Consider the following 19,189-nt stretch of genomic DNA (forward strand, 5'->3'; position numbering starts at 1 on the left):
TTCTACAACTTTCACCATTGCTACCATCCTTCCCAACTGCCTGGCCTCCCCCTCACTATTTCTCATCCTTGATTCTTGTTCAGAATTTACATATATGATTAGCAGCACTATCAGAGACCTTCAAATCTCCAAGTCTGCCTCTAGTTATTATACTGGGCGAATGTCTTGTTCCTTTCCTTTGGCGGTTCAGGACTTCTCATCATTAGTTTCCTCTTGGGGCTTAAGGTTGCCTCTGCAGCTGCTACTCAAATTCTCTTTCCTCTGCTGCCTGCTTTATCCAGCATGGTTTGGGTGCCTCACACAGAGTCCTTGGTTGTAGCTGCTCCTCTGTCATTGTGGCCATCTCTGTATTTCTTTTGTTTCCTATGACAATATGGTAAAGTGCTTTCTCTTGGTGCCGCCATTTCTCTTCCTTCAGCCGATCTTCCATTCTTCATGCCAGCAGAGCCAGAGTTTTCCCAGCATCTCCCCCCTGCCATGCCACATCATTTCTGGCCTGACTGTGTTTACACCTGCCTGGAACAGACCTATCATGGAATGGAGGTTGTACACAACCACAACCACCTCCAGGCAGTTCAACCGACCACTCCAAAAGCCTCTGAAGATTTTTTGGATTTGTTGACTGGAATGGACAATTGCTCTTCAAATGATATGTCTGCAGATGGACATCCAGGGATCTCTACAGCAGGACAGGTGTACCCAGTGGTCAGGAATAGGAAGGCATGTACTTGGCTTTCTCCCTACCACAGTTACAGAATCAGTATAATCTGGACCAGATCAATGCAGTGAAGCAGGTTCAAGTTCAGATTCCTCCCATCTTTCTCTTTGTGTGACCTTCAGCCAGTCACCACCTCTTGGCCCAGCTTATCCAACCTCATTATAGGACAAGCAGGATAAAAAGCGTAATCAGTAAAGAATAAATAAATGTTCAAACCGGGCTGCATAATTTTCCACGTGCAGCATGAAGGCAAAGAAACACATCTGGAGATACAGTTTAAGTGAAAACATATTAGAGGAAATTATGTGTGTTCCGATATGTAATTGCAAAGGTAATAGTGGTTACATCAAGTACATCTCTTTGGAGCTGAAATAAAAGCATTAATGTACCTGAGCCTTCCTGACCACTTATATTAATGCACATGAATGGTAAAGATAATTCTATGCGCAGTTCACTAAGAAGTGAAAGTGGTTGTTAGCATTATTATTTCGACTCTCCCTGCCCAGCTTCGTTTAGCAGAATATGATTTGAAGTGGTATTTATATTTTCTTTCAGTTTGGCTTCCTTGCTAGACTTCCGGACAGAGTAAGAAGGCTTACAAGTGAGCAAACAAAATTAAGCAGAAATTGCAGAGATGTCCCTATGTGACTCTGAGCTGGTGTATCTATATGAATGTATGATTGTGTACGTGTATGTACGCACAATGAGAGGGGACTGAACCAATGTACAAGATAAATGAGAATATTTTGACCATAATGCCAACTATGTGCATATCAACATGACCTTATCATGAACAGAACACAATCTGGCAAGCTTTATTGTCCCATGGCTTCTGTTCATTTCAGTGATGTTAGAGTGGGTAGATTCATCGGTGAAATGAAAAGAAGATATGTAGCTCATTTCTACAGTTATGCATAGGTAGGCTCAGAAAGCATGACTAGCCCATTGTTTGATCCAGTCAGGCTTGCAGGCACTTGATGTGAGCATTTTCAAAAGCCTCCAAGATGCTAGCATTTAATAGTGACCTCCCATGCCTCTCCATTCCCCAATATCATATGTCAAGGACTTTGGGTCTCGCAAAGCAAGAAGTTTAGAAAGTGGTGGCAACTGCTCCTGGGACTTTAGAGGAGCATCTTTCCCTACTGGGCATGGGGTTGTCAGTCTCGGAATCCCCCATAGGAAAATGATACTATTCACATCATTTCCACTAGTGTTGTTTCCCCAGTCTAGTCCCATCTCTGACTGGGGTCTTTGCTGTGTTGGGTCTTTGGAATCAGCCATGGCCACCTCCACCACTTTCCACTTTGCCAGCCATGGTCATTCTTGACCTTTGGGAATGCGGAGGTAGGAAGAGGTAGAGGATGAATTTTACAAGATTGAGTCAAGCATTGCCTGGCACACCCTGCTCATGGAGCAGGGCTCTGCTTGACCCAGTCTTGGCACAATAAAGCACAATCTTTATTTTTCAAGTGCCTCTACATGAGTGATCGTGGTGTCTCTAATACAGCCTTCAGAGGCAAAAGTGGAAGAGCAATGAGTGTGATGTTTACCTTTGTACAACAGGGTAGCTTCTACGCATACTCCTGTTGCTCGTCTCTATGCTCCATCCATGCTAACAAGGAGCATTTTCAGAGTTCAAGGGCACATCCCACCAAGTCAAAACACTCAAGAGGGGCACAAAGTGAGGCCAGTGAGGGGTGTGGTCTGGGGGAAGCAGGTGTGCTTCGGAAGGGGATGTGGCCTTTTGAAAACATACAAGGGCCAAATGGAGATGTGTGAAAGGTCGCTTTTGACTCCTGGGCTTGAGATTCCCCATCCCTGTTTTATATGAATTGCTAGGAAAGACCGCGTCTGAAACTCTGGAGCATCATATCATTCAGTGATCAGACTTGTTTTGAAGCAGCCTCCTATGTTCATGAAGGGACTTGGGTGGCACTGTGGGTTAAACCACAGAGCCTAGGGCTTGCCGATCAGAAGGTCGGCAGTTTGAATCCCTGCGATGGGGTGAGCTCTTGTTGCTTGGTCCCTGCTCCTGCCAACCTAGTAGTTCAAAAGCACATCAAAGTGCAAGTAGATAAATTGGTACCGCTCCGGCGGGAAGGTAAACAGCATTTCCGTGCACTGCTCTGGTTCACCAGAAACTACTTAGTCACGCTGGCCACATGACCCAGAAGCTGTACGCCGGCTCCCTCAGCCAATAAAGCGAGATGAGCACCACAACCCCAGAGTCGGCCACAACTGGACCTAATTGTCAGGGGTCCCTTTACTTTTACCTATGTTCATATACTCACGAAATACTATAAATCTGAATGGGATAATAGTAATTATTATCATATTTATTATTAGTTTTTTTCTAACTTTTTTCACCAAAGTGACTCAGAACAACTTAGAGAAGCAAACATTGAAAATAAGAGCAATCTATATTATCTATTACGTTTTGTAGCCAGTCTGATTCATGAGGAAACTGCTGGCACGATTGCAAAGCTAATCAGGGTCCAGTATGGTTTCAAATTGGATGGGGGACTTCGTGTTGAGATTCCTGCATTGCAGAAGGTTGGACTAGATGACCCACTCTGCAATTCTGTGATTCTGTGCCAAATTTATTCTGGCAACAATCCACAGATTCTCAACTAGGGTTTAATATTTCATTTAAAAGCCCCAACATTATCATGGGCAGGCCCCTAAGAATATTGTAACTACAGAAAATTGGCATTTTGTTTAATTGTCAGCATGTATTAGATCCATAATAATACATTTTGCGCTATTTAGCTAAGGTATAACTGTTGACATAATATGTTACACACAAACACACACACGTAAATTCATGTGTGTATACTTACAAATACAGGTTTGTTTTTTCAAACTTCTGTGAATTTGTATCAGTCGATTTTCTCTTTCATATCTGAGTTTTTGAGTTCTGTAATTTCAACTATAAAGTGACACTATCCTAAACACAAGCCTGGCCTGCAACCAATACCTTGGAAGGAATGCTGCAAGATTCCCTCTTACCTGGGAGTCAGCTCCACTGAACTTAATGAGACTTATATTTGAGTAGACATATATGGGATTGCACTGTTAATCTCATTACTGCACTGTTAATCTCATTATTTTCAATGGAGTTTATTTCCGCATGAGGAGTTAGTGTCCCAGATGGTGCTTCAAGGGATAAAATTGACAATTTGGACAAAGGCATATATTTATGCAATTGATTGTGATTAAATGGCTTTCTCTGTGTAATGTGCAAACCACTGATCTGGATGTTTGATCTAGATGTTTGATTTTCTTATTTTGTCTTTGGGTGGATGAAAATCTCTGAAATATTTCAGCCGTTGCCAAGGTGTTTCAGAAAGTCTTCTATATCCGTAAAAGAAACCCCTCAGTACTAAGTTCCTCTATTGTAGCAAAATCATATTATCTTTTAGATTTTCATTACAGATGCATGTTATTGCAGGACAGGATCTTCAAATTAACAGGCTAGCAGATATTCACTAAATTTATCTGCTGTCAAAGCTTGCTAAAGAAAAAATGGGAGGAGGGTTCTTGCTTTTTAATTATGCAGTCGAGCATTAGCAAGGTAGACTTTTCAGGTGTTAGCTGCTCTCCAATAAAATACAGCAGTGATGATGCACCTTAGGCCTGGGGGCCAAATGCAGGCCTCCAGGCTTATCTCCATGGCCCCCATGACTCTCCAGGCCACACCCATCCCCACTGACCCTTCTTCACACTTCTGATGTTTTTGCCTGGCTGGAATGTGTCATTGAATTCTGATAAATACATTTTGCTTACCTGAATGAAAAGTAGAGAAGGGTGTATGTAGAAGATAGCTCTCTTCTTTATACAAAATTTACATTTCTTACTCCACCCACTCCCTTCCACTACTGACATTTAGCCTTGAAAAGAAACTGGGGGGTAAATGGCTGGACTGCCAAACAGATAGCATTTCCCTCCAGCTATCTCTCTTTCACCAGGAATAATTCCCTGCTTTCCGGCATCTTCCCCAAATAATTGTCTCTATTTTCCTTTCCAGCTGATGTTGAGAGGGTACTATTTAAAAAGTGTCCAGCTGTCCCACCATGCCCTCCATCACATCTCCAGATAGTATAGGTTGCTAAAATGTTGCAGTGCACAAGTAGATCACTAGTGATCGAGGCTCCACTTATACATTAAAAGCAGTATCATGGGTTTCCCCAAATAATCATGGGAACTGTAGTTCATCAAAAGTGCTGAGAGCTGTTGAAAGATACCCTTTCTCCTTAGAGAGCTACAAATCCCAGAGTGATTTAGCAACCAATCCCTTTTCCCAGGAAGCACTAGGAATCCTGCCTCTGTGTGCGGAATAAGGGGGCGGTGGCGGTTCTCCTAACAATTATCAGCACCTTCAACAAGCTGCAGTTCTCAAGATCCTTTGTGGAAAGCCATGAGGAATTAGATGAATTCATTGAGGCAGCTGATGATTACTTGCCATAATACAGATCTCCTCTATTAGCAGAGGCAGTATGTCTCTGAATAGCAGGTGCTTGGAAACACTAGTAGGGAGAGTGCTGTTGTACTTATGTCCCACAGGTCCTGTGACTCACATGGGAGTCCAGCCCCAGAAGATTGTGTCCTGGTTTGGGGGCACTTTGTATTGGAGGATATGTGATTGGTCAACAGGATGCTGGACCAGATGGGCCTTTGTCTTGGCTCAGCAGGGTTCTTCTTACGTTCTCTTTCTAGGTCAGAGCAGAGAACCAGAACTTTGCTAGAACGTTGCTCAAGTTTTCTGGTGGACACCATTCACACAACTTGTTGAGAGTTGAGAGCTGAAAGATGCAGTCTTTCAAGTGATCAGTGTGCATTGTGTATGGCAACCATTCCAACAAAAATGGGAGTGGATATTGTTGTTGTTTTTGGTCCACAAACAATACCTAACTGATGACTCTCCCACCCATCTGCATTGTGCTAGCTTTACATTGAAATTAATGGCTTCTGCATTGACGTGAATGGTGTGAATAATGTAATAATAAACAGCGTATCTTTTGTTGGAAGCCAAGCTGCGGCAGAACAGAAATAGTACTCAAACATGGGGCGGAAGGAAGATCAGAGCCTTCTTACGCCCAAAATGTATCTATAGGCCAATGGCTGCAATTTACAAAATGTCATCTGTCTTTGGAAATGGGGAAGGGGCTGTGTTTTCCACACTGTTGCAACAACACCCCCCTCCCCAATCCTGTAGTGTGAAATTGCATTTCAAACTAAATCAAACAAAGAAAATATACCCAGGCACAACTTCTGTTGCATGTGTCAGGATCTCTGCTGGATCCCAGCCATTATAATTAAGCACCACAATATTTTTTGTGATTCTTTGCAATCCTAACCAGTTTTGCAAGGGAACAAAGCTGACATTGGCACTCACGTCTATGCTGTGGAGCTGCCAAATACTTTAATTAGCCTGCATTTTGCTTATTCTGCAGGTAATTTTTTAAGGAGTCGATTAACAGAAATGTTTTTTGTCAGTATTTGTGGTCAGTTGAAATCTGTTGTTGATAATATTTAATTTGCATGTGGCCAGTAATTACGATCAAACAGAGCTTTGTTCTAGCTAGTCTGAAGTTACATAGAAGAATTAGTTCACTTAGTGCAGGCATGGCCAAACCTGGCCCTCCAGCTGTTTTGGGACTACAACTCCCATCATCCCTAGCTAACAGGACCAGTGGTCAGGGATGATGGGAGTTGTAGTCCCAAAACAGCTGGAGAGCCAAGTTTGGCCATGCCTGACTTAGTGTCAACAGTGTATTGAGCTGATGGTTGTCATATTCTAGGGAGCAAATGTTATTCCTTTGTGTTTTTAAAATGTTATCCCTTTATGGTTTTAGAATATCAGGATTCAAAATACTGCATGAAATATATACAGTTAGACTGGCCAACCATTTGAAGGTTGGGGCATCAGCTACCACATATTCCTTTCTGTTTGTTTGTTTGTTTGTTTGTTTAATTAAATGTTTATTTATTTATTAAATGCAATATTGTTTTAGTTTAATATTTGTATGTATCCTGGCTCTCTCACCCAAGACACACAGACAAAGACACTTATTTGGAAGTAAGGACAATATATTTATTCAGGCAAGTAACATTACAGGCTTGGCAGTAGACACAGGATCTAGGAGTCAAAATTCAGGAATTCAGAAGCAGGGCATGAAGTTCAGGACAAGGGCATGAAGTCCATGATCAGGCAGAAGCACTGAAGATGTCCCAACAAAATTACCTACCTTTCCTGCCAAGCATTTGTAGATGAGGTGTTGTGCTCTACTTGTGGGACTCTTGCTTAGTGTGAATATAGGGATTGCTAGCACAAGCTCCATCAGTTGGGTCCGCTCCCATCTGCAAAGGTGGATCCCGGTGACAAGGCTGCCCCCTCTTGTTCAGACTGTTGCTTTTCAGTTGCTGCTGCGTCCTGTTCAGCCACTCCTCTTGGTTGATCAGAGCCCTTCCTGGTCCCCAGTGAGGCTTCCCATGCTGCGGGAAGGCTGGATGGTAGAAACGACATCCCTGCTCCCTCCTCAAATGTGGCTGAAGTCTTCTTGGAGGAGATCCCGTTCCTCCAAGATCCTCCCTTTTCAGTCCTCCCTCTGTTTCCTGCTCTTCCAACAGATCCCACTGACCAAAACCCGATCCTGACAGCACTGCACATCTCACAACAGTCTGCCTCTTTTCCAGCAAACCATCTGAGCTGAAAGCAGCTAACACTAATTTTTATTCTGAAACAAGACCTGTCTTTAATGAAAACTACCATGCTGCAATAGTAAAACCCTATCTTTCAAATGCAATAAACCTTAGGCAGAGAAAACCAGTGCTCCCAGTGGAGAAGTACACCCAGTGTCCCACTTCCCCTGTCCTTCCACTTTGGTCCAGGTGCTGTGTGTCTGTAGAATAAACACAGCCCTGTTTATAACACTGCTCGCTATGTGCAGCATTGAAAGACAACATCATGGTGACTATCCTTGGGCAACACAACAAGACATCCATTCGTAAGATGGGGCACTTAGGGGTGGTGGAGAATCATAGAGTTGGAAGTGACCACATGGGTCATTTAGTCCAATGCCCTGGAATGGAGGAATTGTTTGCCCAATGTGGGGCTCATGTTCTACTGATTGAGTGAAAATGAAAGTGCCCCTGAATGAAGATATTAGTTGGGGCCTTCCGTTTATTTAGCATGTATGTAGCTGTTTTCCTGCTATCACGTGCTTTGCATGGTTCTCCTTGGTAGGTCTATCCAAGCACTGATCAGATCCAAGCCTGCATAGCATCAAGTGGGTGGCTGCATCATTTGCGTGGACAGGCGGAGTCCCCAGATCCTGCGCGGCTCCCCCGTCATGTGGAATAACAACTCAAGACAACGTGCTGTGGGATTAAATTGGCCACAACTTTATTAAATTTCAAATGTGGGTAGACCTTGGCTCAGGCATTGGGCGTTCTCCCTCCCCAGTCCCCAGCCGGGGACCTAGGGAGCATCAGGGTTATCCAGTGTGTGGGGGGGGGATGGGCCGGCTCTGGAGAACATATGTTCAAGCAGAGATAGCCGCCCCCGTAACGCCGCCGCCGCAGGGGAGAGCAATGACGACCTTCCAGCGTACGGTCAAAGCCTCCCTTCAGAAACCCCTTTAACGGGGAACCCTGGTATCGCCGCCGCAAAGAGGAAGATGGACAAAAGGATTCCGCCCAAGGCCTGATACTGCCAAAGTTGTGATGTTTTGCTACGGGAAAGGCGAAACCTGCCAATGCAGGGAAATTCCTTTCTGGCCCTTTAACAGCGACCTTAACGTAGCAGCGCCCGCATACCTGTGAAGAAAATTAACCTGCAAAACATGTGAGGAAAATTAACCTGCAACATAAGACATTGACTGAGGGTGGGTAGGGTGGGAGAAGCTCTGGAGCCAAGTGAGAATTCCCAGGTAAGATCCTCCCTCCTTTGTGTGGGCAGGTAATCCCTCCCCTACCTGGCCTGGTCTCCCTGGCAACTCTTCCCCCAGGTGGGATTGGACAACTGACTGAGGTAGGCGGAGACCTCCAGGTATCCCACCTGAGGGAAGGCAAAGCCTACCCTATGCTGTTGGAGCCGCTCCAGGTCTAGGGGCTGCACGCGTCCACGCAAAGGGCACCCCCCGTTTTAAGCAGGGAGCGGTCATTGCCCTCCTTTAGCTTTTCCTCACATGGCAGGAAAAACTCTTGATATACACATAATTTTCCAATTAGGTATATTAAAATTATGCATGCTCTGGAGAAAGCAGGTAGCATTCTTACCCTCTCCCATAATGTTAAAACCTGAAATAATCTAATGAAGCTGAAGGGTGGAAATAGTTCAGACAAAAGGAAGTATTTCTTCATACAGCACATGGATTTGCTACCGCGAAATTTACTGATGGCTAGCAATCCCCCCCCCCCAAAAAAAACCCCAGTAGTTGACCAGAGAGTCTGAATACTGCATCCACAAGTGGGAGCCAACACTCTATAGTCACATTTCCTCAAGTTTAGAGGCAGTTGTTGGGGAACACAAATAGGAGAGTCCTGTTGTGTACATGTCCTGATTGGCCAATGTAGGAACAGAACGCAGGATTCTTCCAGCAAGACTCTTTCTATATTCTTTTTCATTCATCTTGGTTGGTTTTTTCTCTTTGATGTGTATGATTAACCTCCTTTAATTGATAAAAGTTTGAACTGAAAGCACCTTTGTAAATTCAATGAACATTTAACCATATGAAAGAGAGGGGTTGTTGCTGTTTGCATCCCAGAAAGAGCAGAGAAAAGCTTCCGAGATTTTCTTATAAACCTTAAAAGCAATTTGAATCAGTCATGGCTAGAGTGGCACATTATTTTTCAAGGAGTTGTTAACATAGCTGAGGCAAAGTGGATTTCTAAGGATATTAAATACTGCTTCTCTCTCCCTCCTGTTGTTACAGGATTGCACAGTGTATGAAACAGAAAATAAAATTCTTCACGTGGTAAGTACACATTTTGACTTTTTTTATGGTTGTGCTTTGCACATGTCTGTCCCATATCCATGTTATAATCTTGTACATAGGATCTTATTTTTGTATTTATAACCCACCTTTCCTCCTTGGAGCTGTCCCTGTAACAATATTATCTTCACAGTTTAGTCTGAGAGACATTGTCACCCATTGTCATACATTGTCACCCAGTGAACTCTGGGGCGGCGTGGGCATTTGAACCTAGTTGCCCAAATTCTAACCCAACATACTAATTGCTGTCACACAACTCTAGGTTATGTGTGTGGCTGAACCGAACAGAGTTTGTGATAGAGGTAAGTCTCCCCCTGCTTTATCCTGTCTGTTCCCTGGAATGGCCCTTCTTTCAAGATATGCCCTGCCTGAGCTCGCAGAACCATAAAATAGAGAGTATGTATAGCTGAAGGAGTATTCTTCAGTCAGGACATCGACATCTCACTCCAGGGGCCTTCTGGCAGATCTCTTACTTCGAGAAATGAAGTTACAGAGAACCAGGCAGGGGCACTTCTGGGCACCTGCCCAGTGGAATGCCCTCCTGTCAGATGTCAACCTTCAGGAATACATCTGAAGGTAGCCTTGTATCTGGAAATTTCTAATGTTTGATTTTGTAGAATTGTAGAGTTGGAAGGGACCACAAAGGTCATCTAGTCCAACTCCCTGCAATGCAGGAATCTTTTAGGGGCTTGGACACATGGCCCTGAGATTAAGAATCTCATGCTCTACTGACTGAACTATCCCTTCAGTCATGTTTCACTATGTGAAACCCAGAGTGGCTGGGGCAACCCAGTCAGATGGGCAGGGTATAAATAATAACATTATTATTATTATTATTAATAATAATAATAATAATAATAATAATAATCTGGGGTTATATAAATTTATAAGCTTAGCTGGAGTGAGGGGATTCAGCCAGTAGAGTGGTACCTCGTGTTATATATGCTTCAGGTTACAGACGCTTCAGGTTACAGACTCCACTAACCCAGAAATATTACCTTGGGTTAAGGACCTTGCTTCAGGATGAGAACAGAAATCGCGCAGCAGCAGTGCGGCAGCAGCGGGAGGCCCCATTAGCTAAAGTGGCTGAGATGGGCTCAACAGCAGCTATACAGTGGCACCTCAGGTTAAGAACAGTTTCAAGTTAAGAACGGACCTACAAAAGTAATTAAGATCTTAACCTGAGGTACCACTGTATAGCTGCTGTTGTGACCATCTCAGCCTGAGATCCGCTCATCCCATTAGATCTTTGTCTAAATCTTTGTCCTTGTAAGTTGAACCCACTGATTGAAGATCTTTGCTCTGGAGCAAAAGATTTGTATATCATCTGAGTGACAGCCCTTCAAACATGGCAGTCACATGGTCGGTTCATCAAGCCTCTCACTATCTGGAAGTAAGGCCCATTGGACATGGTGGATGTTAATATGTGCCGGAAGAGGCTTCAGAGCCATTGTTTGATTAGAACCACTTTTAAAATAAAGAAGAAGAATTGAGAATCTGGTGCAGTGATGACAAAAATTCAGCCTGGCAAATAAGTATACTAAATTCACCCAATTGCCAATGTTAGTGATCTGCTGTATATCTGAGGGTCTGAAATAATAATAAATAAATCTGGTAATAATAAATCTTTCTTTCAATTATCATTATTTAAAATAAAATACAATAAAATAAAATAAAATAAAATAAAATAAAGGAAGTGGATGTTTCTACCTAAATGTATGAAGTGAAAAAAGTCCTACCTTGTTCACTTTCCAGCTCTCTTAATGATGGATTTTACCATAGCATTTAATGAAAAAGATACTCAGACTTAAAAAAATAATGATACATTTTGACTGTTGTCATTCCTCTGGACAAAATTTCATATTTTTTTGTGCACGTGGAATAAGAGGAGGTTCTTCATTTTTTGAATCTCGTTTAAAATTAGCAAACTGCTGCTTTGAAATAATCTTTAGGGCTACCTTTTGTAAAAAAAGAAAAAGAAAAGAAATTCATTTCTTTTAAGCAAAGATGTATAATTAACTTTGTAGGCAGTCTACATTTCCACTAAGCTATAGTAAATGTCACTTTATTAAAAACTCAATATAGGTTTTAAATCAATATTGACTGCCAAGTGGCTTCAAAGGAGATGTTGTAACCATTTGGCTATTTATAGAATGGTTTTTAAAACAAAAACCCTAAACCCTATTGATGCATCATGTTAATTATTATAGTCTTGTGTGTCAATAACTCACAGTGGGATTGCAGTTCTTTATAGATTATGCTAAGGGTAGTTTTTTAGCAATTTGTCATGCCTAGAATTTCATCAGTCAATGACAACTGGAGTGTAGATTTTTCTAAAAACAGGCAAGCCCAGCAGTAATAGAGTTCTTGCTTCTTTCACATACTCGGGAAGAATTAACAAAAGCAGTTATTTAAAATAATAAAAAAATTGACCATTTGATGAGTAGGAATTATTATTATCATTTAATTTATATACCGCTTAATTGCCGAGGTTGCTTTTAAGTGGCTTACAAGTGTGAAACCAAAGTAGGCGTAATTAAAATACAAAATAAAACAATTTCATCAAAACATTAACATAAACATCAAAAATTAAAATGTATATAACTCAAGCCCATCAAAACAACACAATTAAAAACAGTTAAAATGGCAATTAAAACAGAAATTCTCCCTCCCCACCCCTCACAAAGAAATACCGGTAGCTGGTGAAATTTAACTGAAATTGTCAAGAGAGAGGGGAGATGGCACTTGTCCTACTTAACCTTATGTTTTTAACTTTAAAGAAGGCCTCTGATTCTTGCTCTGTCTACACACTGTATATTTAAAGCACATCCGCCAAAGAATCCTGGAAACTGTAGCTGTTTTTTTTTTTAAGGGTGCTGGGAACTGTGGTTCTGTGAACTATGGTTTCCAAGATTTGGGAGAGTTGGGGATCGGGAAACAGCCTGAAGCTGCCACCACAACTTTCTTCTGGTCTTCTTCTTAGTAAAAGCACACTGGTAAACAACAATCATCTCCTGAAAATGTATAAAAAAAATAAATCCCAACCTGGCTGAAAGCAGCAGATAATCAGACACCATTTCTGCAGGCAGATAATTCTTCCAGGAAACGGGAAGGGCGATTTTAGCCCTGCTTTAGAACTAATCAGGCTAGATGTGACAGAATCTAGCCTAACTGGTGTCTCGGTTGCAGTTAAATTAGCTAATGTTCCTTAGCAATGAGTGATCCATACTGTCTTTTTTCAGGTACAGCAGGGGGCTGAAATCCAATTACTTCTGAATGCTACTGTTTTGAATTGGGAGTATGAACTTTTCCACATTCTGGAACTTATAGGCCAATTATGAGTCAGTACAAAAATGCAGGTATCTTTTGAAATTTGGCTGGCCCTGACTCTGGCCTTTGTACTGGCCCTTCCAACTCACACAGCAATGTTCTACTCCAGGTGAGGCTGGTCAGTTAGGGAACACTGAGCATTGCCCCAACAACCTCAGTCTTGGTTCCTTCCAAGCCCACCTGCCTGCCTCCTGGCTTGCATAAAGCAGAGCAGAAAGTGGTAGCACAGCCTGTCAACTTTCTCTTCCTCAGTCTCAGTGTTTTCCTTGTACAACTTAGCAAGAAGAGGGTGGGCGGGAGCAGAAGTATAATTTGTTAGTTCTCCCTCTCATTGGTAAAGGTAAAAAGGTAAAGGACCCCTCGACTGTTAAGTCCAGTCAAAGGCTACTATGGGGTTGTGGCGCTCATCTTGCTTTTCAGGCAGAGGGAGAAGGAGTTTATCCACAGACAGCTTTCTGGGTCATGTGGCCAGCAGAACTAAACCGCATCTGGCACAACAGGGCACCGTGACGAGTGCCAGAGTGCACAGAAATGCCGTTTACCTTCCCGCCGCAGTGGGACCAATTTATCTACTTGCACTGGTGCGCTTTCAAACTGCTAGGTTGGCAGGAGCTGGGGAGCTCACCCCATTGCACAGATTTGAACCGCCGACCTTCTGATCAGCAATCCCAAGAGGTGCAGTGGTTTAGACCATAGCATCACCCTCTCATTGACTCTGGCTTCATTTATTGCTGCCTGCCTACCTTCCATCCATCCCCAGTTGCTCTTCTCTACTATACTAAGCCTTCTTGTTGGCAACAACATGGATATTTTCTAATTGGACAGCGGCAGTATTGTGAGTGCCTTCTCATGTTCCTAACTATGTCATTTGGATCACAGGTTCTGGGGGCTTGAATGGGTTCACATTTATGAACAGAGCCCAAATTTGCTCTTCTTTGGCGAGCCCCTTCCAAGCTTGGCTCTGGAAAATTCTATTATATGAATCTCCATGCAGCAATTTAGTACTCAGAAGTGTTGCTAGTCAAGTGCCAATCTTCCAGCAGAAACCCACCAGTAAGCTTCCAGTACAAATAATTTGAGCAAAATCACTGGACAAGCCACTTAAAAGGCAATTCCAGAGAAAGCAGTTTTTCTGACTTCAGCTTTCCGTTTTCTCCTTTCATCAGCTCCATTGAAAGAAACCAGAGCATTATAAGTTCTTAGCTGATTGTGGATGAACAAGTATTTATGAAAATGTTATTTCTCTGGTTAGCATGCAGTTTCTCTGTGAACCCACTAAATACAGTTACTGGAAATGTCTACTTCTGGGGTTTGCCCCCCCCCCCCTTCTTGAGCAGTAGCACAGCATTAAAATGATGCTCAAAGTTCATAAAAGCTGAGATCATTTGTTTGGCTTAACTAATTCCGCCATGTGATACTGAAGCCCTCTTGTGATGCAAGCTGTACCACAGTTTTGCAAGACTCAATTCTGCACAGAACCATGTAGGCCTTTATTGAAGTGTGTGGCAGGTGCATAAATAGTAATAGTAACACAAGGGAAAAACTGTTTAAATGCTCACAAACTAGGCAAAGTCTTTGCAGATGTTTATATTATGGATGGGATGCGGGTGGCGCTGTGGGTAAAACCTCAGCACCTAGGACTTGCCGATCGCATGGTCGGCGGTTCAAATCCCTGCGGCGGGGTGCGTTCCCGTCGTTCGGTCCCAGTGCCTGCCAACCTAGCAGTTCGAAAGCACGTCAAAGTGCAAGTAGATAAATAGGTACCGCTCTGGCGGGAAGGTAAACAGCGTTCCGTGTGCTGCGCTGGCTCGCCAGATGCAGCTTGTCACGCTGGCCACGTGACGCAGAAGTGTCTGCGGACAGCGCTGGCTCCCGGCCTATAGAGTGAGATGAGCGCACAACCCTAGAGTCTGGCAAGACTGGCCCGTACGGGCAGGGGTCCCTTTACCTTTACCTTATATTATGGATGTATGCTTTGTATTGTTTTATTAATATTATTGCTTAATGCAAGTTTCATCATGACCTTTGGCTAGAACAATAAACTTAGGAAAATAAAAAGAAAGAATAAAAATCCCAAAAAATGAAAATAAAACAGCATTTTTAAAGCCCAAGGCTAATTCCCAATTAAGATCAAGGACAATTGAGGTTCTACCCCATGTGAAAGTATTCTCATGGACCAATGTAGATGCAAAGACTTCCAACCAGCAGACGCTGGGACACCGGGGAACTATAATGTTTGAATAGGACTAATTTATGCAATTATATAAAGTTTGTGAAATAAATAATAAATGTACTGTTTGATTCATGTACACTGGTATTACAAGGTGATGGAGCAGAGAGGGAGATAGGAATACAAAAGCTGAAGAAAGCTAATGCGCAAGCCCAGTGTTCTGGGAAAAACATATAAAGTGGAACAATGAACAATTTCTAACACATCAGTTCCATTAAGGAAGTAAGACGCAGTAATTTGGAACTCCGAAATCAAGAGAGAACATTAGCCGAGGGTGCCAGAAGCATCTGTTTACCACTATTTCATTCATCTATTCCAAGAATATCTGACTCATCTATTAAGCAGGGTGTGCTTCCTGTCTTCAATGAGGTGGTCTCCAAAGAATTTTTAACACATAAAAAATACAACCATTACAATATCAACCATTAAGCCAATATCATCTCATTGGAACTACCAGCAACTAAAATTGTCACATACAACACGTGAGCCAAAGGCAGACTGAAAGTATAATTTGTAACAAGTCATTGAGTTTCCTTAAAAATCAGCCAGGATGAAGAGGCAAATGTGATTCCCTGTTTCTTTTTGCACTAGACATTACACATTCTTTGTGTGACTTACAGAACACATTTGTTTTATTTCTAGTACAGATACAGATATTTGATTTAGCTTCAATGACAGGATCAGGCCGGGGTATGTGTGTGCAGGGGGTGGAGTGGAGAGGTCCTTGTTAAAATAACATGCATTTTGTTTATATATTACTGGGTAAAAAGTATTTCAATATACATTTTTTAGAAAAACTCAAAGATTCTGAATGGTAATTTTGGATGTTTTTCCTTTCTGTGTCCCCCTCTCCCCCATGAAACTGTCAAGGACAATAGCTAGTTGATGAAGATAGTATAGTATTTACTTGCCGGGTAATAAGAGATGTGGGGCTCCTACTCAGAAGGCCCTCTCCCTCGCACACCCAACTGCAACAACCCTTACTGACATACTACACAGCTGTACCTCAGATCCCGATCTTAATAATTAGACAGGCTCATATGGCTGCAAGTGTACTTCAGATATCCTAGTGCCAAACAATTTACTTTTGCTATGTGTCAAAAGGAAGTTCTGCATCTAGAATTTCTATAGCTGCACTGAGAAACCTCCAGCTCATGAGCCCAATCAGGCTTAGACGATTGGCCCTGGGATGGATGGATCTATCAGTTTTGGGGTTTTCGCATTTTTCCAATCTTAAATTGAGTTCACTCCATTTTTGCATCAGTTGGTGATGTATTTTTTATTCATTATTTCCATGTGCATTTATTTTTTATGCATATATTTCTTTTAATATATACATCATGTACACATTTTGCTTCACATGCTCATTTTTGTAACCAATTTTCCTGAATACAATGTAGGATGCTATTGTAATGTATGCTGTTTTCACCAGTGTAAACATTGGTGTGCACACAGTCCCCTAATATACCGTGTGTGTGTGCGCGCGCACGCGCGCTTGCATGCATGCATGCATGTATTCTTTGGTTGGAGAACGGCATTTCAAAATGAAAAGACATCTGGATTCTGAAGAATATCAGAGTTTTGGTTCACGTTTTTGATTTAGGAAGTGTGAAAGAGGTGGGAGCAAACTCTCACATTCCTAGGTTGGCCAGTACAGTAAACAGGAAGCAGATATTTGCTTGGATCCAGCAGGCCTGCTTTTATTTTCCAAGATATAAGCTTGAAAAAAAGTAGTTTTCCAAGATATAAGCTTGGAAAAATGTAGTTTGTGAGCCCAGCATCAGTACAACACAGACCTCACAGTTGTTGTTTTTAGCAATTGTCACTCTGATCTTCCTCCTGCCCGCTTTGATGGCTCCTTGTCTAAATGAGTCTGCAGCTGCTACAAAGATGTGTAAATTAGTATGCTAATGACACACTGCTTGTTATCTCTAGCACTTTTGACCCTGCCAGGACAGCGGAACAAACTATCCATTGTTTAGATAAGCTTGATGCTAGGGCAGGTGCCAGCTGGCTCAAACTCCATCCAGAGAACACTGTAAAAAGAAGGAAAAACTTGTAAAACAACTACTGTTAGGCAGAATGATGCTGCTGTCTCAGGCATCTGACTTTGTGTGTCATGAAAGGGCACAGCAAATGGTTATTTCTCTAGGTGGAATGATTTGTCAGTTACAGTTCTCTTAGCTTTTCATTCTTCCGCTCTTCAATTCTCCACATTTCTGAAGCAATTTGCATTATTATTATTTTTAAAAAATCCCCATGAATATTCATCAACCTTTTGTGGAATTTCTCCAAATAAACCCAATTTCCTATGTACTTAAGACTAATGTACACTAATGTATTGATTTTTACACACACTTTCCCCTAAAATATGCATTATTGTTCGGTTGGAGAACTTCATCACAAAATTCAGATCAGTGTGAATTTTGAAGGAATGTTGTATTTCGGTTCTCACCTTTTTTTCAGGAAGCGATAATTTGATAGATTCACATTTAAGTAAGAGCTGAATTGAACTTCTTCCCCATCCCTAGTTTTTTCATTTGACATTACGGATACTTTACTGCCAGAGAGGTGCTGATGGAATTTTCTCTCAGCTACCAAAATAACAAAAAATGGGTTGCTTGCACTTTAACTGTGGGGAGCTAGGGTAGTGACATGTGTCTTACTTTGCAGAATACATACCTCTGTTTGAAGGACTGCCTGATCCAAGTCCAGTTTAGAATTAAAAGACCCTGAAGAAGGGAGAGCAGGCAGGGACTCTGAAATTGCCCACCGACACTGAACACCCAGACAAGAGACTGAGCAGGCACGCAGACTATCTGGTCACAGTCTACCCCATTGTGGGGTGATAGGTTATACTTAAACAAAGTGAAGGTGAACAATGAATGGAACAGTGTACCATTTTAGTATGCTGACTGTTATTGCAAATGGGTTAGAATATATTTTCCTTCCTATTGTTAACTTGTGTTTTGCGAGTGGAACTGCCTGTAAAAGAAAATGGAAGAGAGTTAATTCTTCTTCTGTTCTTAAAGTTGCCCATTAGAAGAACTACTGCTTAACTTTAGGATTTGGACCCCGAGTTTGCTTTTTTATTTCTTCCTCCTCTGCTGCTCCCCAACTTTCTGTGGTGTCTTTTATAGTTTGTAAGCCTGAGAGCAGGAGCTGTCTTGTTTTTAATTGATTATACAGCCTTTGTGGGAGCTGTTTCAACTGAGGCCGTAAGAGTTTAAGATGAGATCTGCTGTATCAGACCAGTGGCCTGTCTAGTCCAGCATCCTGTTCTCATAATGGCCAACCAGATGGCTTATTGGAAGCCCAACAGCAGGACATGAGTGCAGAAGTGCTCTCATGCTGCAAATGATCTAAATAAATAATCAAAATAAATAGAATACTGGTTCATCTGTTGTGTTTTTTAGTGCTCAAGTTCAGCCTATTTTAAATGATTGTTTTAGCTATTAGGATTCCATGTAGGCAGTTGAAAGATCAGTTATGTCATAAATGTGCAGATAGGACAGCCCCATGCAGCCAGCAGAATGCGCACTGGACTGACATGTCTTGAAGGGGAACTCTCCTGTAAAAGGAAGCTTCACAGGTTTGAGGATGTACAGTCCGAACAACATCCCTGCTCAGTTTTTCACAGTACACAAGGCAATTCTGTGTTGCCAGCTGACGACAGAAGTGATTATGCATTCCCCTGGCAGCAGAGGATCACAGCATCTGAAGATGCTCCGAATTTGGTATTTTTGTGTAAAATGAAAACTAACTTGGAGTGGAAAGTTCTGCTGACATCAGAGCTGGAGATGAGGATGAGAAGGACCCTTCTGTGAACAGGTGGCCATATAGGAGTTCATTGGAAAGTCTGCATGGAAGCTATGCATGCATAGTTCCCTCCTTGTGAGTGGGAGTCCTCGGTTC

General features: G+C 42.2%; 1 protein-coding gene across 3 annotated transcripts in view; it reads left to right on the forward strand.

The window, feature by feature from the left end:
* LOC309361962 (connector enhancer of kinase suppressor of ras 2-like) overlaps window positions 1-19,189 on the forward strand; it is a 318,598-nt gene that overhangs the window by 136,085 nt on the left and 163,324 nt on the right. For all 3 annotated transcript variants that reach the window (XM_081897332.1, XM_081897331.1, XM_081897330.1), the window contains exon 5: window positions 9,655-9,696. In XM_081897332.1, the coding sequence (XP_081753458.1) occupies window positions 9,655-9,696 (42 nt within the window). The remainder of the gene's footprint in view (window positions 1-9,654; window positions 9,697-19,189) is intronic.

Source organism: Podarcis melisellensis, assembly GCF_964234715.1.
Source record: "Podarcis melisellensis genome assembly, chromosome: Z".
Taxonomy (NCBI): domain Eukaryota; kingdom Metazoa; phylum Chordata; class Lepidosauria; order Squamata; family Lacertidae; genus Podarcis; species Podarcis melisellensis.